This window comes from Thalassophryne amazonica, chromosome 13 (genome assembly GCF_902500255.1).
Source record: "Thalassophryne amazonica chromosome 13, fThaAma1.1, whole genome shotgun sequence".
Lineage (NCBI taxonomy): Eukaryota > Metazoa > Chordata > Actinopteri > Batrachoidiformes > Batrachoididae > Thalassophryne > Thalassophryne amazonica.
The window spans coordinates 70,948,565-70,970,885 of NC_047115.1; the positions used below are offsets into that span (position 1 = coordinate 70,948,565).

Here is a 22,321-nt window from a genome sequence, read left to right on the forward strand (position 1 = left end):
CTCCGAAACCTTCAACTTCAACTGCAAGGCACGCATCAGCTATGCTTGGCTCCTTTGCTAATGCTGTCACCATGGGGTTTCCACAAAGGCAAGCTGGTTGGACTTTTAAACTAGCTTCAAAACAGTCAGGGTCTACCAGGACCAAGCATATACTTTACTTGTCAGCATACGACGGATAGGCCCTGCAGATTTGGCAGAAAACCTCATTCTTCTCTTGGTCATGACCAAGCCACGGCCATTTCTGTGGCCAAGTGGGGACAAAACCTCTCTTCCTCTTGTTTCTTTCATAGCCTGTCTCTCTCCCTTAACTCATCATCAGTAAGCTTCCTCTTCTGGCCAATTCCTTTTGCAAAACTCTTTCCTGGTTGTTGTCCGGGTTTGAGTGGATGTAGTTTAAACATATTTCAATTCGAATTTCAAAGTGTTCTGTTAGATTTGTGTCTTGTTCGTCTTCGTTTCTTGCAGTTTCCCGCGCATTTAAAGATGCTAAAGAACATTACCAAAGATCGGTGACGGAAACAGCCAAACGCACGCTCCACGCATCGACAACATACATTTCAATATGTGCGAGATTCTGCGGGAGCATGGAGCATGGTTAAGGATGGGTATTGATAATTGTATTTATTTAATGCAGACACAACAAAGTCCATAGAATAAAAGAAATAAACAAGTATTAAAAATTATATTAACAGTCTCTCCATCCAATGATTTCTCAGTACAGAGGTGTAACGACAGCAGCTCAGTTGAGGATTTGTCAGAGTCTGTATGATGGCATTTTCAGAGTCTTATAATTGTTGCATAAATTTAAACATTAAATGCCTGAACAGTGCCTCACAGGTGGGAATATGTGCATCCACAAACAGCTGACTAGCACTGTGCCATCTCGGTACCTTCATCAACAGCCTAAAGGTGTTGTTATAGGCCACTATCAGTCTCCTAAAGGTGCACCGCCTGTAGTTCCACCACAAGGGGGCCGTATACAGTGGAGTGCAAAAGGCTCTGAACAAGGCATATTTCATTAGGAGAACACATACTGAACTTGCGCAGCAACATATTTGCCTGGGCATACAGCTTACAATATTGTCTTTTAATGTCTCTGTCATCACACCAGTCATCAGTCACATAATGTCCAAGATATTTCACCTCATTAAAGACCATGAGCGGCTTATCACACAAATAAAAAGCTGGGAAGATCATATTTTTGTCCTCCTTACTTCTCACAATCATCATGCTACTCTTTGTGGGATTATACATAACATCATGTTCTTTCCCAAACACAGAACTGATTTTATTGATATCATTATCAATTCCGCTTATCGATCCAATTCCTTATCGATACCGCTTGTGAATTTTCTGTGTACTAAAAGTAGGCTGTATTGAGTCTTAAAGTAAATAAATATGAAATTGGTCACTGGATCCTTAAACTCTGGACCTAAATAAAAATCAGTAGAATCTGTACATGGTCACTGGATCCTTAAACTCTAGACCTAAATAAACTACAGGGTGGCTCCTTGATCTCTGAATATAAATAGAAATAAACAAAATCTGTAGTTTTTGTCAAACGCATTTCCTTTCAGACATTATTTGTTGTGTGGGCCGCTAGAAGAGGAGGTACTGCTGGCCCACCACCAGAGGGCGCCCTGCCTGAAGTGCGGGCTTCAGGCACGAGAGGGCGCTGCCGCCACGGACACAACCGGGGGTGACAGCTGTCACTCATTATCTCCTGACAGCTGTCACTCATTCATGCTTCATCATCTCACTCCATAAAACCCGGACGTCATCTCCACCTCATCGCCGAGATATCGTCAAACCGTTCAGGTAGTATTCTCAGCCTTGAAAGTGAACTGTGTATCAGTCTGAACTCTTTTTTGCAGCCGTTTTCCTGAAGTGTTCCTTGTCTGTGAGACTGGCGTTCGGTGTGACCAGCGACGGCTTCGCTGCACACCTCTACCAGATAAGTGGGTAGACAGAAGCTGCACGAGTGTGTTAGAGGTGGAGGTGGAATTCCCACCGTTGTTGCTACTGGGTGTGCACACACCCATATCTTATTGTCTCTGCTCCCTGCCAGCAGTACCAGATCCGACCTTCGAAGACGGTGGCCACCTGGGGACTCGGGACTTGGCGGCTCCAGTATTCTCCGGGTTCGGTGGCGGAGGAAATCGTGTGGTTCCGGTTCATCTCAGGACAGACGTCTTCTATCCTCGAGCCTGCCCACACGTCACCCTTGTGATTGACTGTCTGTAAAATTTCACATTCCTCTGTGTTGTGCTCATTCACAACAGTAAAGTGTTCATATTTGACTCTTTCATTGTCCGTTCATTTACGCCCCCTGTTGTGGGTCCGTGTCACTACACTTTCACAACATTATTGGCATGAATGTCTTTCCATACCTCTGAGCTCAACTCTTGCAGCTGGGTGTGCTTTACGTCAGCATCAGTTTAAAACTTTTTTTTTTTTCTTCCCAAAATGAGAATTAGTCTATTGTAGTTTATTTTCTGTGTTACAGTAATTGGAAAGAGGTGTCATTTTACTTAAAGCGGCAATTCGTTTTGAAGTTATTAATTCCGACTGGACTCTGTCTCAGCAGAGAGCCCCGCAGCGTTTGGAGCTGTGCCAACGGAACGGAGGACGATTCTCATTTCTTGACTGCCACAAGACAAGATCCCACTTAGAGACTTTAATCTGCACAAAACTGACTCACAGTCGCGACTGACATATTTTAATGGCTTTGAGAGGAGTTAAGACGTGGACCTGCCGTTTCTGAATAGTTATTATTACAATTATTGCTGTTGTTGTTGCTATTATTATTATTATTAATATATAAATAAAAAAATTACAATTTTTAATACATCTGACTGTTTTACGACAAGAAGCGCTGGGCCATTAATTATTATACAGAAAACAAATGCACGCAAACGTGCTGAAATGCCAACAGCTAATGCTAACTTTAACATTGAAAACGCCATAAACATGCTAATGCGTTAGCATCTGTCCCATTTTTAAGTTATAAAATACATCTATCAACTGTTTCAGAAGACCATAACAGGTCAGTTTAACATAAAAGGGTATATGTTACTCACAGGCATATGCTCTTGAGGGTTTTAGCAGGGAAAAATTAAGATAAAGTCCAACGACCCAGCAGATTGAACCATTGCTTCATTGCTTCACGCTTCAAAGTGCAGTCGCTCTGCAGAAGTGGCTGATTACAGACCCACTGCAGGGTCTGCAATCAACGTAGAGAAATGACAATTTTCCTGACAAAGACCCTCAAAAACAACGGCCGCTCTGAAGGACCGATAACGGAATCATTAAGCAAAAAGACTATTGATATTGGTGGATCGAATAATTTCGTAACGATACCCAACCCAAGATGCGAGATGTGGTCCGTGGTGCGAGACCAAAACAAACAAAGAAGAAGAAGAAGAAGAAGAAGACCAAAACAAACATGGTGGACTCGGTGAAGTCTGATGACACGGAGATGTGAAGGTCATTGGGGTCAAAGGTTAAAATGTAAGATTTGCTTCAAGCTTTGCACACATATAGGGGGGCTCTGGAATTGCCCAACAATACCAAATTTGCCAATGGTCAATCACTTGGGTCAAGGTCATGTTGGTCTGTCTGTTTCATGAGGTCAAAAGTCAGATTGCCATGTCCCTGGTACTATTACCTAGTAAATTAAAATACAAGTAGAGTCCTCTGTGTCTGTTTGTTAAAGAAAGGCTTGTTTGTTTCTCTCACCATTTGCACCAGTATGCGCTCTCCTGTTGGGTGAATAGCCAGAGCCTCGTCATACAGGCTTTTGGCTTCGTCCAGTTGGCCCCGGAGCTCAGCCAGGAGGCCCCGCTGCAGCAGCACAGAATGTGAGTTGGGGAACAGAGTGCTCGCCTCTGCTATGCAAAACTGGGCCTCTCTCAGCCGACCATCCGCCATGAACAGCTCCCCTACAAGATGAAAGACAGGAGACGGAGAGGGAGAGCAGAAGGAGGGTGGGGAAGAAAAGTGAAATAGAGGAGACAAGAGAGGAAAATTTTTAAAAAGAGGGGTAATGTTACTAAAAGGAAAAAGAGTGATGGACAGAGGATGGTCCAAAAGAAGATGGAATAGTGGTAAGGGGTGAAGGACAACAGAATGGATTAGGGATGAAATAAAACTCAAGAATCAGAAAGAGATAAGGGGAGAGAGAATGTATTATTTGTCACGATAGAAACAGTATTAACTGTGGTTTCAGTCGTCATATCAAAATGTAAACTGTGCAGTACACACATACAAACTGAACAATACACTGGCTTTTTGTCTTTTTATGAATTTTTCCCTGATTGAAGCTGAATCTCTCAAAATGGACTTTTACTAAGCGACAAAATCTCGAAACACTAACCTCATACTTTCCAAACTAGATGGATGACAAGTGGTGTGAAAAGTGCAACAAAATTTGAATTAATCTGATTGATGTTGGAAGAATTCGCAAAAAGACTCTGCAATGGTATAAAGCTGAGGCAAGATGATTTTATTTACAAAAAGACAATATGCTTCAAGCCGAACTGATTTTTCACTAAATAAATCATGCCCAGTGTAGAACCAAAACCAGTCAGTCTTAGTGTTAAAAATGCCATCCTTCAAAATATTTCCAATGACATTTTGTCCACATTACAGAAAACAGCTCAACATAGTCAGGATACACCTGATTTATTTCTCTGACACTCTGACACTTTGACAGCTGCACCCGTCTCATACTTGCCGTGGCATTAGTTACACTTTATTCACATAATTTTGTCTGGGGATGTGCATGTGGCAGCATCAACAATGGAAAAAGTATCCCACAATGAAAAAATGTCCCAGTACACGTGATGCCAGCATCACGTGTACTGATTGGCAATAGAAAAAAATACAACTTTTGAGGTCTTGTTTGTATATACTCAACAACAACATATATACAGTGGGGGAAATAAGTATTTATTCCCTTGTCAATTTTGCAGGTTTTTCCACTTACAAAGAATGGAGAGGTATGTAATTTTTGTCGTGGTACACTTCAACTGTGAGAGACAGAATAAAAAAGAAAACTCCAGAAAATCACATTGTATGATTTTTAAATAATTAATTTGCATTTTATTGCACGAAATATGTATTTAATCCCTTAGAAAAACAGAACTTACCAATTGGTACAGAAATATTTGTCTGCCGTTACAGAGGTCAGACGTTTCCTGTAGTTTTTGACCAAGTTTGCACAAACTGCAGCAGGGATTTTGGTCCACTCCTCCATACAGATCTTCTCCAGATCTTTCAGGTTTTGAGTTTCAGCTCCCTCCAAAGATTTTTGATTGAGTTCAGGTCTGGAGACTGGCTAGGACACTCCAGGACTTTGAAATGCTTCTTACGGAGCCCCCCCCCCCCCTTAGTTGCCCTGGCTGTGTGTTTGGTATCATTGTCATGCTGGAAGACCCAGCCATGACCCATCTTCAATGCTCTTACTGAGGGAAAAAGGCTGTTTGCCAAAATCTCACAATACATGACCCTATCCATCCTCCCTTCAATACGGTACAGTTGAACTGTCCCCTTTGCAGAAGATCACCCCCAGAGTATGATGTTTCCACCCCCATGCTTCACGGTTGTGTTATGTGTCGACGCGGGTTGAGGAGCGGACCTGGGTCAGACGGAACCCAGCGCTACAAATAACCAGAAAAGCGGTTCCAAAAACAATATATTTATTACACCCACTGTGCATAAAAGGTGTAAAAACAAAAACAGCGTCCCTCTGGTGGAGTGACTGTTGGCACGCTCTCCAGCGCCCGCAAGGATCAAAGCCCGGCGCTCCTGGACTACCACCGCCAAACACCCCCCAGGTGGACACGACAAACCGACTCTCTGTGAAGCAAAGAAGAGGTGAGGTAAGTCAGCAGTTACAACAATATCTTTCAAAAGACACACGCTATCAGCAACACATTCAGGTCTGTATCTTTTTTAACTTTATGCAAATGAGCAGCTTCTCACAACAGGTGGAGGGTCACTTATCCGCACGCCACAGCAGTGAGAAGCAAGCTGCACAATTCTCATCACAATTCAAGTATACTGTGTAACAAAACACCAAGTTACTATCAACAATTAGTCAAACACTTAATCACCTTTAATGTGTGCTGACAGCATGTGTCCTCACCCTTCCTTGCTTCACGGGCTCGATGTGTCAAACCCAGGCGCGGTCCTCAGCGTCTCACAAACGAACATCACAAGGTCGAGTTCCCGGCAGTTCTGCTTGAATCACACATGCCTTAAATGCAGAACGCCATCCAATTATCTGCTTCAGCTGAAAGTCTTTAAGGTTGCATGTGAGCACCAGTCACAGGTGCTACACATGATGTTGATGAGGGTGAGGACTCTTCAGCCAGCACCTTCTCCACAGAACAATCAGTTTCCATGCCACCTGAAGAGCAAAGAAAAGAAAAGAACACCAAAACATCCAGCCACACCCCCCAACACACAACAGGTTGGGAAGGTTTTCTTGGGGTTGTTCTCATCCTTCAAACACGGTGAGTGGAGTTGATTCCCAAAAGCTCTATTTTGGTCTCATCTGTCCACATGACCTTTTCCCATGCCTCCTCTGGATCATCCAGATGGTCACTGGTGAACTTCAAACGGGCCTGGACATGTGCTGGCTTGAGCAGGGGGACCTTGCTGCCCTGCAAGATTTTAAACCATGACAGCATCATGTGTTACTTATGTAACCTTTGTGACTGTGGTCCCAGCTCTCTTCAGGTCATTGACCAGGTCCTCCTGTGTAGTTCTGAGCTTTCTCAGAATCATCCTTACCCCACAAAGTGAGATCTTGCATGGAATCCCAGCCCGAGGGCAACTGACAGTCATCTTGTGTTTCTTCCACTTTCTAATAAATAATCATAACAGTTGTCTTCTCAACAAGCTGCTTGCCTGTTGTCCTGTAGTCCATCCCAGCCTTGTGCAGGTCTACAGTTTTGTCCTTGATGTCCAAAGACAGCTCTTTGGTCTTGGCAATGGTGGATAGGTTGGAGTGTGATTGACTGAGTGTGTGGACAGGTACCTTTATACAGGTAACAAGTTCAAACAGGTGCAATTAATACAGGTAAAGAGTGCAGAATAGGAGGGCTTCTTAAAATAAATTAACACGACTGTGAGAGCCAGAATTCTTGCTGGTTGGTCGGTGATCAAATACTTATTTCATGCAATAAAATGCAAATTGATTATTTAATAATCACACAATGTGATTTTCTGGATTTTTTTTTAGAGTCTGTCTCTCACAGTTGAAGTGTACCTACGATAAAAATTAGAGACCTCTCAATTCTTTGTAGGTGGGAAAACCTGCAAAATTGACAGTGGATCAAATACTTATTTCCCCCACTGTATATATACACACACAGTTGTATGCAAAGGTTTGGGCACCCCTGATAATTTTCATGATTTTCTTTTATAAATCATTGGTTGTCTGGATCAGAAATTTCAGTTAAATATATCATATAGCAGACAAACACACTGATATTTGAGAAATGAAATGAAGTTTCTAGTATTTACAGAAAGTGTGCAATAATTATTTCAACAAAATTGGGCAGGTGCATAAATTTGGGCACCCCTGTTATTTTATTGATTTGAATACATTTAGCACTAATTATTGGAACACAAAATTGGTTTGGTAAGCTCATTGATCCTTGACCTCCCTTGACCTAAGTTGAAGTGAACGATGGTAAGAATAGTCATAGTCAACCCACAGACCTACTCCAAAGATCTACAACATGATCTTGATGCAGATATTGTCTCTGTGCATCATTCAACTATACAGCGCACTTTGCAGAAGGAGATGGTATATGATGCTGTATTGCAGAGGAAGCCTTTACTGCGTACACGCCACAAACAGAGTTACTTGAGGTATGCTAAAGCACATTTGGACAAGCCAGCTTCATTTTGGAATAAGGTGCTGTGGACTGATGAAACTAAAATTGAGTTATTTGGACATAACAAGTGGTAGTATGCATGGCTGAAAAAGAACACAGCATTCCAAGAAAAACACTTGCTACCTACAGTAAAATTTGGAGGTAGTTCCATCGTACTGTGGGGCTGTGTGGACAGTGCAGGTACTGGGAATCTTGTTAAAGTTGAGGGTAACATGGATTCCAGTCAATATCAGCAGATTCTTGAGAACAAAGTTCAAGAATCAGTGACAAAGTTAAAGTTGCACCGGGGCTGGATCTTTCAACAAGACAACTAAACACTGCTCAAAATCTATTAGAGCATTCATGCAGAGGAACAAGTACAATGTTCTGGAATGGCCATCTCAGTCCCCATACCTGAATATTATTGAAAATCTGTGGTGTGATTTTAAGTGGGCTGTCCATGCTCAAAAACCAACAAACCTGAGATGTTTTGTAAAGAAGAGTGGTCCAAAATACCTTCAACCAGAATCCAGACTCTCACTGGAAGCTATAGGAAATGTTTAGAGGCTGTTATTTCTGCAAAAGGAGGATCTACTAAATATTGATGTATTTTTTCTGTTGGGGTGCCCAAATTTATCCACCTGCCTAATTTTGTTTAAAGAATTATTGCACACTTTTTGTAAATCCTATAAACTTCATTTCACTTCTCAAATATCACTGTGTTTGTCTGCTATATGATATATTTAACTGAAAGTGCTGATCCAAACAACCAATGATTTCTAAAGGAAAATCATGGAAATCATCAGGGGTGCACAAACATTTACATACACACACACACATATATATATATATATATATATATATATATATTCTACTCAAAAATATCCAACCTTATTTTATCCCATCCCAATTTTTGTTCCTATCCCCAGAGCGCATCAGCTGCTAGCAGTCAGCCTTACAGGGAACATGTACAGAGCACCTGTCGGATTCTGAATTGCTATAACATGACTGAATGACTTAAGCAAAGGTATTGCAACAAATTTAGTCAAAAGCTTGGTGATACCCAAGCAGAAATCATTGGCAAGATTCAGCAGGCTTTTGGCAATGATGTCATGAGTATCACAGAAATAAGAGTGGTATACCTGCTTCAAAAATGTGCACACATTAGTGGAGAGGAAAGCATTGTGCCAGTCGGCCATCCACAAGACAAAATGATCAAGTGATGGACAGAATATGGACTTTACTCGTGGATAACCATTGTGTCACAATCCAAGAACATGCAAATGAGGTGGGGATAAGCGTAAGTTTGGTACATTCCAATTGTGATAATACATCATGCAGAACATGACAGCCTAGCTGGACAACATTCCAAAAGAGACCCTCCAGAAATGCTTCCAACAATGGCAGAACTGTTGAGAGAAGTATGTGCATTCCCAAGGAGACTACTTCAAAGTGGATTAGGAGTTCAGACTCCCAGGTGAGTAACTGTAGTTTTCGTGGCCAAAGATTGGATGCTTTTTTTGAATGCACCTCATGTATATGGTGTAGGCTCCAGTTCCCTGGTGATCCTTGATTGGAGTAAGCAGGGATAAAAAAACAAATGACTGAAAAAAGTAGGTTAAAGTATACTGAAACATAATGCACAGGGATGTAAATGACTGAATGAGAAATTCAGGCTTTACTGAAGAAAACATGCTCCTGACCAGGTTAGGTTCACAGACTAAGTCACCAATAGTAACTGACTCTGAGGTTAACTTCCCTCCCTTCCTGAAATGGGCTTGAGTTCTCTTTCTCAGGTTGATGAACCAGCTTTTATGAAACAGAAACAGCCACTGATAACCATTCTTGTGGTACCAATTAGCTTTGTTTGCAACTTTGGGGTTTGACAAGCCAGCTCACACAAAGAAAGCCTGGGTATTGTTTGTATTTTAATGTTTGTTGTTTGTTCAATGTTTGTTGGGGAGGTGATGGTCCAGCGCAGTGGTGCCCAACCTTTTGTGAACCGAGATCTACTTTTAAAGTTGACAGGGTATCAAGAACTACCAAGCCATACTACCAACTACCAACACCATAGCGTAGCCACAATATATTGTGCACCAATATAATAACACAATTTTTGTTGTGATGTCTGCCTGGAAAACCTGATGTCCTGTGAACCACCAACTTTTCAAGGATTTTGTATTATGAATTGTTTTATAATTTGTGTCAGTAGCATGGCCCAAACAGAGGGCCACCCCTTTGAGTCTGGTCTGCTTGAGGTTTCTTCCTCAGAGAGAGTTTTTCCTTACCACTGTCGCCTGTATGCTTGCTCTGGGGGTTGGTAAGGTTAGATCTTATTTGTGTAACGTGCCATGAGGCAACTTTGTTGTGATTGGCACTGTATAAGTACAAGCAGCCCTAGAACTGGCCTAAAGTTGGAAAAGTTCCCTACCTTAGTGGGACTTCTGACACTGAGAGGAGGAAGCTAGTCTCTCATAGTCTGGACAGTAGGAGCTGAGAGCCAGCTGTAAGCAGGCACTCATGCACTCTGTCTGCATTAGATTCCAGATTTGGACATTTATGTCAGGTGTTGCTCTGAAATTTGTTATATGGCTGGGGGGGCGTGGCTGCCTTTTTGTTTCTGTCCTTTGTTTCTCCTTCCAGGTGGCTTGCATGTGGGAATGAGTGGCTGTGTTGCTGAGGTTATCAGGACCTCACCCTGATCACCTGCGGCTCGTCAGGACTCACAGCTGAGGTGCATCTATATGGATTGGAACATGGTGGCATTTAAGACTGGAGTATGCAGTGTGTATTTGCCAGAGACTCGACCTTGTGACCAGACGGGTGAGATCGTCGTCTCGGGAGCCATCTCATCATCAGTGGATGCAGAGAACGTCCAGGTTTGATACACGGTCTGTGAAAGAGGAGGGGGTGATGTCTCACGCTCGTCAGCACACTTCCTGAGGTACGTTAGATTTTGTGACTAACATTTATACAGTCAGTAAATGTGGTGTCCCTCACACCTTTTTATATTGAGCTGTATGTTAGTCATGTATCGACTTCCCCTGCAGTGGAGTTTTGTGAACTGGATGTTCCATGCCTGCAGGTTGGGAAGTTGATTAGTAATCAAGCCAGGAAGTGTTTGCTGTTTGTACACCTTTAAGTGTTCTCTCTGTGTGTAGAGTGTGGACTCACATAATGGTTCCTTCTTTCACAGACTCGGTTTGTTGCGGCCACCTGGGGGGTGTCGGCGGGGTCCTTGGGTCCGAACAGCTTCTGGCTCCGGACCGTTAGCGCTGCTGGGAGCGCACCACGCCAGACCGCACTTTGTTCTTTATGTATCACTGTTATGTATTAAATTCAGTTAGCCTTTGTACCGTGCTCTGCTTATTTCATACTGGGTCTTTCAAACGCTGGTCGGTTCTCCGAGCTGCGTCCGACACATAACAAAATTGAGCTCAATGTCATTTTTCAGTGTGAGGATCCAGGTTGAAGAGAGATGCCACTTTGGATGATATACAGTCCATATCTATATTTTTCCCCAAATGGAAAACAGAGAAAACTGACAACAGGCTTTTTGGATGCAAAGTCAGTGAAGCGCCTGTCAAATTCTGACAAGATGCTCTGCATGTGATCATCATAACGTGCACTCTCAGGCTCTGCACAGTCTGTGTCCTGGTGCTTAAGTTCTGTGTCCATGTGTGGAAAGTTCTGCAGGTCATACTGCTTGATAGCACATGTAATATGCTTTTAAACTTGCTTTCAAATCCAAAAGATGTGCATATTCAGCTTGGTTTGAACGGTTCAGAAATTTACCTCTGCTAAAACACCTAACGTCTGTGTGCAACAGCTGTGTCTCCACTCCAGCTCTGAACAGAATAAATGTGTCCTCAGACTCCTGGCCCGAACAGAACACTACAATCTTGTTTGCCACATTCATCACTCTTCATGCTCACTGACTTTTCAATTCCTGGGCTTTATGGGCGAGCAGAGTAGATTTAGCCAAGTTAGCATTAGAAGTTAGCATTGTATTTCTTGTGAATCATCTGAAACGCCGCTCCAAATTCCCTTTCTTCAGTAAAGCCACATTTACATTGCAGATAAGACAGAGGATTTACCATTCGCATGAATGAAAAAATAATCCAGAATGAAAATGATAATTTTTTGTTTCTTATCCACCATAGAAGAACTCTACTTCTTCTCTGGTGTTTAACGGCAGCCGGCATCCTTGTTGGTGCATTGCTGCCACCTGCTGCATCAGTCTGTTATAGCAGCACTACATCCTCTCGAGGATTTTTTTTTTCATGCGATTGACTGGAACTCAGCCCGCAATCGACTGGTCGATCACAATCGACTGGCTGGGCATGCCAGGTCTAGCGGTTAAGCAGTGGGCTTGAAACCAGAGGATCCTCAGTTTAAACCCTTGTCTGGCCAGGAAAATCATTAACAGGCCTTGGGCAAGGTCCTTAATCCCCAAGTTGCTCCCAGTGTGTAGTGAGCATCTTGCATGGTAGCACCCTGACATTGGTCTATGAGTGTGTGTGTGTGTGTGAATGTAAGGGCCCCTTCAAACATAGTGCGCATATGTACAACTCAGGGCGACTCACGGCGAAACAGCACATATGAGCGAACCACGAAAGCATCGCGCCAACGGGCAGGTATGCACGATCCCACCCAGTGCAATGGTTCATGCACGCGATGGTGTCTTTCGAGCAGCTGCAGCTGCTCGCAATGTGTTCCATGAGACAAGGTACACCACATCGCACCACTGATGTGGAGGAAAATAAAATGAAAACCACCTGTATAATTAGTGAATATCACTGGGTTGATATAAATAATACATAAAAGGGGACGCAATACAGAACCCTGTGGATAAATAACCCTGGTTAAAAAAGAAAGAAAAAAATGCCACTCACAGGATTTGAACCCACACACTCTGATTACCAGACGGAAACTTTACCACTCTGCCACAATCACTGTCTTATAACAGGAGAGTGAAATGGCTAAAATCAACAAGCAGATAAATGTATTTAAGCTCTGCAATAACTGACCAAACAGCCTTTGGTATGGCGTATTTCTGCTGATACGTGACTGAAAGTGGCGTATTTGTCATACTGTTGGCCTGTCATGTGGTCCTGCGGCACGCCGCTCACTGTTCTGTCAGACAGATGTGACGTTCAGATCGCCTGCTGTGCGTCCACATGAACTTGCGGTCCGGTCCAGCTGGAACAGCCTGTCAATGTGTGTGTTCTCCAACCCGTTGCAAAAGCAATATGTTTTTCGATGTGAGGACAGCAGACGTGTGTGTTCATCAAAATACGGTGCGTGTTCTGCAGCTCTGATGTCCTGGATCAGAGATGTTAGCAGCTGCCACGCCCCCGCTCATTCAGCGCACAGACCAAGGTGTCACTCGGTACACTCGGCAACTCCACAGTTGTGGGGCACTTAGACAAATTTCACATCCACCTCGACGATGATTGTCTGCTGACTGTTTTCGTGATGACAGTACGAATGGCCACACACTGCCAAACACATTGCCAAACAAGCGGGGTTAGATGTTTGTGTGTTAGTTGGAATTTAGCCAACACCCGCCGCGAGAGGGTTCGATGGGCGCACACAACGCACACTCTGTCTATCAGCTGGTGTGTGCAAATAGTTGTAGCAACAGGTGTACAAAGCGTTAGAGGCAGCTACGATTTTACACATTTTGCATACGATTCCTGCTTCATGCGCACTTTATGCTCAATTTGACCAAATTCGCACTATGTGTGAAGGGGCCCTAAAGCATTACTGTAAAGTGCCTTGAGCTTCTGATATAGATGGAAAAACCACTATAGAAATGCAGTCCACTTACCATCATCTTTTGACACGTTACTTCCAGCTGTAAATCTGTGCTGGTGTGTCAAAATCTGATCCTGGTATGGTCTTCTTGCACAAATGCCCACAGCTGTTAGACATCTACACATGGTTCTGTTTTTCCATCGTGCCAATAGTGTCAACAACAGTTGCTTCAGCTGTCTGCAACCAATTGTTAACATGGTGCAAAACAATATGGCGGTATTATTTTGTGGCTGTCAATTTTTGTGCACCTGGTTGTGGTCAGTCTTCCTCTCTTCTGGTAATCTGATAACACCCAGAAGACATGAAATTGTATACGGATTGTAAACTGACATGTGGCCTCCTGCTGTGTTCTTCATGCAGTCATCATCCCCACTGCTTGGTTTCTATGAACTGTGGCATAAAAGAAATGAAGGAAAACACTAAAGGCATTGTGGATTTTATAGGAGATGACCTCAGGCTTTACACATATTCTTCATACTGCACGTATGTCATTGAGAACACAAAACTGTCATTGTTTATGTGATGTGAACCAATATCCATCTCAAGTTCTCAATAGCAGAGTGCTGTGCATGTTAAAGTGCCTTACAGTATGCCTCACCCATTCAGACACTGATGTCAGGGTGTTTCCATACAAGGTGATCAACTGCACGCTGGGAGCAACTTGGGGATTAAGTACCTTGCCCAAGTGATTGTGCAGTCTAATGGGAATTTGAACCGAGGATCCTCTGGTCACAAGCTCACCGCTTTCACCACTTGACTACCACTTCTAAAAACACACTCATGAGTAATTCAGAAGATAAATCCAACCTGTCTGTACTCGGCACCCAATTTTACCCTTGGTTTACGTGCCACGTAAATACCAACAAGGAGTCTGACACACCCCAACTACACTACACTTGCAATTTACGATTTCAACTGTGCGCTATAGACAGTCAAGTTAATGCCCCCAGTCTAAACCCTAAAAACTGAAAAAATTTCTTTGTGGGAACCACCATGTTTTAGGGTAAACAGATTTGTGTCCCCAAAGCATGGTTAGACAAACACATACACAGAGTGAAAAATGTGAAGGAATGTATTGTTTAAATTATTGCCTAAATATGGCCGTCACATACTCAAGCTGCCTGCTTCCTTTGCTTGCTACTGTTGGGAAGATCAGGCCAAAACCCAGACACGCACACACAAATGAGACACAGACACATCCATGCCTAGATGCAGTAAAATGTCCAATAAGAACTCAGAAACGGAGCAGACAATAGTCCTGCCTCCAAAGCTTTTGCAAACCTACAGCTCAACAGAAAGCAGGGAAAGTGGCTGTCAATCATTCTCTCATCACGAGCGGACAGCAGGTCAACAGAAACCCAGCGACACAATGCTCATATTCTCACCAAATCACCAGGTGTCACGGCACGTGAGACACTCAAGTGCGTTGTGCAGAGCTGATCTACTGTCTATGTCTACGAGCCATGTGAATGCATGTTTGTTGATGTTTTGTGTACCCGTGTGTTGTGCATGCACAGATGGGAAACGGATGCTGTGTGAACGAGATGACAAGAGAAGCTCCACCAGCCTCAGGTTTCATTTTTGTAGTTTAGGAGAAAATGGATTTTCTGTAATTTATCAGGCTGCATTAGACGGTTTCCTAATTCTCACTTGTGTTTTCAGGATTCCAGATTGTGGCAGGAAAGGACTGGAGGAATTACGGTCATTTTGGAGTCGACAAAAGAATTCAATATTGATCATGTGTTTTTTTCTTTTTTCACCCATTTCTCTGCAAAGAATACAAAAGTTCAAAGGCTGGACACAGAAAATAAGCTTCTAATTCTCCCTACTGCATATAGGAAACATCAACCCAGAATGCATTGTACTGCCAACATCCTTTTATTTAAAGCCAGTAAACACTCTTCCAGCAGCATTAACACGGTTCCCACCACAATGTTTTCGCAGAATAGGGGGAACTTAGTGGGGCATTGCCATGCGATGAGCATACAGACGTGAGTATTTAAGGAAGGTCTGGGAGCGTCTCTCCCCCTGGCCCCCCGAGAAAATTTCTAAATTTGTAACCCTTTGAAACACTATTTCCTGCATTTTGACAGCCTCTTTGTGTTTCTAATTAGGACGTTAAATAATGTCCGCCATGTCCTTTTAAAAAAGAAAAAACATACAAAGTGAAAAGCCTCCCTATGCTGGTTAAATCACAACATCGGGGCCCCTTATACTCAACTGCGCTGGCGAGAACCCTGATTAATATACTGAGGAGTTTCGCTAAGCAGCGCCTGGCTAATGTGCTGTATTTTGTAACTACTTTTTAGTGTTTGTTTACTGTTACTTTCAGATATGTCAACTCCAAGTCTGTCATCATAGAAGAGAGAGAAAATTTCAGGAATATGAGGATGCCGCAGCTGGAAAAAAAAAATCTCACTGTAAGGGCTCTTCCATCAGTGGAAAACTATGCTGGGAGCCGGTGAGTCTTGCGGAGAAAGCTGCACTCTAAAAAAGAAACTGCTGTCTCAACTACAAAAATTGATGTAACAATTTGCGTAGATTTGTTTTAAAGATATTTCAACTGAGTTATTTCAACTTTTAACTCAGTTAATGCCACAAGACTTCTCTAGTTAAATTGAAATAACTTAAAAAAAAATCTAGGCAAATTGTTACATCACTTTTTTTCGTTGAGACAGTGGTTCATTTTTTTTTTAGAGTGCACACAAGTTTAGCGACGACGGAGGATGACTCTGTTCGCAATCTCAACGGGAGAGCTGTGACGTGGACACTGAACTTGAAACCGGCACCGGTTGTTCGTGTTAGCTCGGCCGATAATCTGTTGAGCCCTAGTGCATTCTGAATATACTGTGGCTTAAAAAAGGAGCCGAAGCCGAAAATACATTTGTCCATAAACCTAAAACAAATTTAGGCAACATTAAGTAGTGCACCCCCTGTACATAAGTACCTCTATGTGATGGGAGAATTAGAGTAGAGCACAGAGAATGTGACCTCTGGGAGTACTCCTAAAACATCCGTACTATAACATACTAACATGCATCTGCATTACTACCATCTCTGAATATTTCTAACCACCTCACCCGGGTGCTTTTTCTCTATTCTCGCTCTTCATCTGCTAATGCTCTGCCCTCCTGTGAACCTCCACAGGCAGACTGAGGCTAAAGTGGTGGAAGTAATAGCGGTATGCATCGCTGCCATTCTGCCCTTAACAGATCAGTGGCTATGTGCATGCAGGTATAGTGTGCACGTCAACACAGCAATATTCAGGAAGACGGAAATAGGTCTATCTACTAAATCATTACTTGCTCATATCCTCTTGAGTGTAAAAGCAAAAGCGAGAGAAAATAGCTCCAGTCAACACAGCACCAAAGTAATCTCTCTTATTATGTCATTTCAAACATATGGAAAGACCATTTCCAGCATAAATTGTTGTGCCAGAATTATATTTTTTTCTAATCTCCTGTGGCAAAAAATTCTTTACCCTTCATGTTGTGAATTTTAAAACTGTACAGATTGTATGTTTCTACAACTGGTCTGGATCCTTTTAAAGCCATTTTAAAGGACCGGAAATAATGCAGGGGCCACGCAATACAGGAGCAAGCCAGGAAAAGGAAAAACACCATTGCCTTGAAGTTAACTGGTGCTATTCTGGATTTCAAGATCCAATCGTCAATACACGTAATAATACACCAAGGGAGTGCAAATATTAACTTATAGTTAACAACAACAACCACAGCAACTGTGCATTGTGTTTCAAACAGTGACAAACTGCTTTCCAACATCAGTATTGTGCAGTATCGTACAAATACTGCATAGTTTAAAACAACAAAATTTTAAACAATTACTAAAAAAGATTGAAAGCAAAATCATGGAAATATTATTATATATTATATATATTAATATATAATTAGAGGTCCATCATTACAGAAACACTGAAATGAATTAATAATTAAACACAACTCTTATTTTCTAATTTTTAACAAATAGCTGTAGACTTTCAAATTAATTCTGAAGAAACGGAACTGAATAATACTGTTATTTACCAACAAATATTTATTTTCCTGTACAATGACAGAGGTTACGTGCTTGCTCAGTTCAACGAGGAATGAATGAATGAATTTATTCGGCACACAGACTCAACAACAATAAAAACTCAAAAATAGCACAATTTAACAGTGAACCTGTGTGACCGAAAGGGTGTGGACAGAAGCAAAAGCTTAACTGATACGCAGTGCAAACTGAATGCATCGTAGCTGGCTGTCACACCCCAAACAAGACAGAAAACTCTGATCCCAAGAACAATCAATTCAATGTCCTAAAGATCGAAGTACACAGATGAGACTCAGGCCTGCTGACACTTGCATGCACTTGCACACCCTGTGTCGTGCAGGAGTGTAAACTCGTCTTTAATGGGTGTAGACTGAATGTGAGGGGGCACCGGCGCGTGCAATAGCGCAAAGAGAATTTTTAAATGTTCAAAAAATTTTTCACGGATAAATGTCGTGCAACGTGGCACGATCTGCTCGCCAACATGACGTGCAGCTCGTCAAGTGGAGTAAAGAAGAAGTGAACAGAGCAAGTGGTTGCGTCAGCGCATCGCATCAGAGCGCAGCTCGTCTGAATGATTAGAACGAGATGTTAAATCTATCATAAACATACTTTAAGAGCTGCACACAAGAAGGAAAGAACATGCAACTGTTTTACCAAGCCATGACAATGTATACACGACAAATTCCCTTTTTAGACGGCTTCTCCAGCTCATTCAGCGGGTGCATGCGCGCTAACGGCTGCTGCTGGAGTGGTCCTCTGTGATTCAGGAAGCGATTAGAGCTGTTTTCAGCAGCCAACTTGTAGAGAAAATGATTAATCTGCTATGAAATAATTACTTTATATACGTAGCGTCCAACACAGATCGTCACGATGACAAGCGTGCATCAAGTGTCAGTGCACCTTAAGTGAATTGTTCTGTGAATTGTTCTGTAATTTATGTTTGTAGCATGGCCCAAGCAGAGGGTCACCCCTTTGAGTCTGGTCTGCTTGAAGTTTCTTCCTCAGAGGGAGTTTTTCCTTACCATTGTTGCTCTGGGGGTTGGTAACGTTAGACCTTACCTGTGTGAAGCGCTTTGAGGCAACTCTGTTGTGATTTGGGGCTATATAAATGAAAATAAATTGAAACTGAAATTAAGGAAGATGTTGATCACTCTGTTCAGCCCCCATTGCCCGAAAAATGTCCATTTGAACACACTGGAAAGACAACTCCAGATAAACTCTCTATGCCCCTAGGTGGCGCTACTCTGTGAATGTCTTTCAGAAAGGGAAACCAGTGTGAGGGGCGCAGCACTCTCCTAGACTGAGCAGTCCTCCACACTAGTCTGCGCATGCGTGAACCCGGTGTCACACTCAGATCGGTCCCCCAGCCTTCACTGCGCATGTGTCATGTCGGAGTGTTAGTAGCGATTAACAGATTATCGCCTCGTTTCTGCTTAAAACTGACTTTAGAATGATTTAAGAGGTTTTACTTTGTCATTTGATGGTTAATAATCAAATTATTCCCTTTGATCAATAGAGAGTCAGACTCAGAAAGTCAATCTCAGATGCACTGGTGTCGCACTCTGATTGCTCTCCCGTCTTTCATAATGAGTTATTGCTGAGTTTTTGTGGAAATGATTGTTGAACAAAAGCTTGAGGGATCTTTCGCTGAGATAGATGATGACTGGAGTGCAGCTTTAAGCAGAAACCAGGTGATCATCGACAAATTGCTGCTGATGCTCTGAAATGATGCATGCGCTGTGAAGGCAGCGGGTACTCATCAGAAGGGGGAATGCTGAGCCCCTCACACTGGAAGCTGTGGAGATATAAACTGTAAACAAAGCAGCATTTGTGCACCGTTTCTATCACACTCACATCGACAGGTTTGTCTAAGGTTTGGGCCCTCTTAACTTTATTGTTTGCTTAGTTTCATCACTTTGAATTCTCATGCACTGATTCGCTAAAAGCTGAACAGCCAATCAGAGTGCGCTCTCTCACCTATAGATGCCAGCTGCTAATGGCCGGCGTTGCCAAATGTGGATGTGTCTAAGGTATGGGACACACTGGGCACACTTGGGTCATCGTCTCTTGACGATGCCAGATGGCCGACCATGTGTCTCGTGCTGAAGATGTTTTGTAAATCTATATTATGCCATGTGTGCTCCTCTCATACCAGCCTGTAACCAAATGCGCTCGAGGGTGGTCCAGATGTAGGCGGGTCCTTGGCGACGAGCGGAGCTGATGTCTGACACCTCTGACAGTGCTGCTTCTAGACGTGACAGTGCAACTGATGAGGGACTCTGTGAAGCTGACATATGTAAAGACAACATGTAGGCACCAGTTTAGAGACAGTTGTGTCTGGAAGAACATTTTTCCCAATATGTACTTTTCACAATTTAAGGAAAGCAAAAGTCAAAAATTATATTTTGGTGCATTTTTCAGTAGCAGTAAAAAACAGAGAGAGAAAAAAAAGATGAAATCCAGGGTTGAAAAATATTTACACTTTAACACAATGAACCCATTAAAGGGATTAGAAATATTAGCAGAAACACCCTTTGGCTAGAAATACATAATGAAAAAGATTAAAAATAAATAAATAAATCCAGTGATTATATTATATCAGAGAATGAATTCTTTGAAAAAGACTGTAAATACTAGCCCTGGGCAATCTTTAAACATAATGATGCTCAATATTCTGTGCAAGCAAGTTAAAGAAGCGAAAATATCTTCAAAATACATGTTAGATCAAAACCAGTGACATAACTAAAATATGTGTTTGTCTTTCAGACATCATCTTCATGTTCAGTATCACATTCACATTAGGGGCGTGCAGGGGTGCCGAAAGGGGGAGAATAAGGAGAAGGATACTAGGGGCTCCTGTCAATCAGAGGCCCCTAATACAATTATAATACTGACATAATAATATGACCGGGGGGGGGGGGGGGGTGGCGGCCCAGTAAGATTTCTTTTCACAGTGCCCAAAATTTCAGGTGGCACCCTTTGAATGACACCTCGTGGCCTGTTGCGAAACTGATCTTAGACCTGCAGTTTTTGGAGCATTTTATTACAAATATCTGTAATAATGTGGCTTGTTATGTGGTTATTTCTCTGAATGGATCATCTAAGTAGGGATGTCCCGATCCGATCACGGAAATCGGGCCTGAGCATGTGGTTTCAGACTTGACTGAAATCGGACGTTGCATTCCGATCAGGAATCCGATATAGATTTTATCCTCATTATTTTGATCAGCGCTATTTCAAGCTCATTACTGCAGATTAATGGGCGTCAGAGGCATCAAGAATAGGTCTAAAAAGCATTATTTTCAATGAGAGGTGTTGCTTTTTAGAGGTGTCAGAAGCATTGCGTCAAAAGCCGAACGCTTCTGAGGGGAGTGCGCATTGCTGCTTGTCAGCAGGTTGACGTGGTAAAAGTTCAACCCAATCTTTTTATTTTATTTTATTATTATTTTTTTTTTTACTGAACAAAAGAAAAAACACAAGTTCAACCCAATCCAACTTTCAACGCTCTGAGCTGTGACGTAGCTTTGCGCTGTCCAATAGGAAGGACACGTCGGGCCAAAACACGGAAGACTAGTGGCAGAAACCACTGATCTGTACAAAACAGAAACGTGTCACAGGACTGCTCATTTATAGAGTAGTTTTCTGAAGAAAAATCCTTGGAAATGTTTCTTGTTGTTGTTTGTTACCTCAAAATTTCTGATTACTGTTTAAAAAAAGTTTAGAACACTTGTAATTAAAATAGCTAAATCAATAAATGTTTTTTTTAGAAACCTTTCATCTGTAAATTAAAACCACCTGTTATTTCAGAGTAGATAATTTCTTGTTTAACATAAAGAACCTTGGACATTTTATTTTTAGACAAATAAAATAACATGGAAATTTGTACATTTTTTACGTCTGGTAGATTATTACTTGATTGTTCAAGCTACCTCAAGGAGAAGTGCACTGTTTAAGTGATAAATAATAAAATAAGGTGATTAAAATGAAAATATTATATATTTAGCATTTGTTCATTGTTCATTCAGTTTTTTAAACTATTGGATCGGGACTCGGTATCGGCAGCCACTCAAAATCAGATGACTCGGAATCGGATCAGGGCCAAAAAAACCTGATCAGGACATCCCGACATCTAAGACATGTGTGCACTAGTATTTGCATTGAGTGAAATTACTGGGTGATATAATTTTCAGTGCTAAGGGTGTTAGCATTTTTAGCCACTATCAGTAGCTTGACGACAATATACACTCACCAGCCACTCTTTAGGTACACCTGTTCAATTGCTTCTTAACACAAATAGCTAATCCGCCAATCACGTCAGCAACTCAATGCATTTAGACATCTAGACATGGTGAAGACGACTTGCTGAAGTTCAAACTGAGCATCAGAATGGGGAAGAAATTTAAGAGATTTAAGTGACTCTGAATATGACATGGTTGTTGGTGCCAGACGGGCGGGTCTGAGTATGTCAGAAACTGCTGATCTACTGTGATTTTCACACAGAACCACCTCTAAGGTTTACAAATAATGGCCCCAAAAAGAGAAGATATCACGTGAGCGACAGT

General features: G+C 42.2%; 1 protein-coding gene across 3 annotated transcripts in view; it reads right to left on the reverse strand.

Annotated features, from left to right (window-relative positions):
- Positions 1–22,321, reverse strand: part of ttc7a (tetratricopeptide repeat domain 7A) — a 173,994-nt gene that overhangs the window by 28,119 nt on the left and 123,554 nt on the right. For all 3 annotated transcript variants that reach the window (XM_034184728.1, XM_034184730.1, XM_034184729.1), the window contains 2 exons: positions 19,912–20,046; positions 3,739–3,941 (listed from right to left, as the gene is read on the reverse strand). In XM_034184728.1, coding sequence (XP_034040619.1) covers positions 3,739–3,941; positions 19,912–20,046 — 338 coding nt within the window. The remainder of the gene's footprint in view (positions 1–3,738; positions 3,942–19,911; positions 20,047–22,321) is intronic.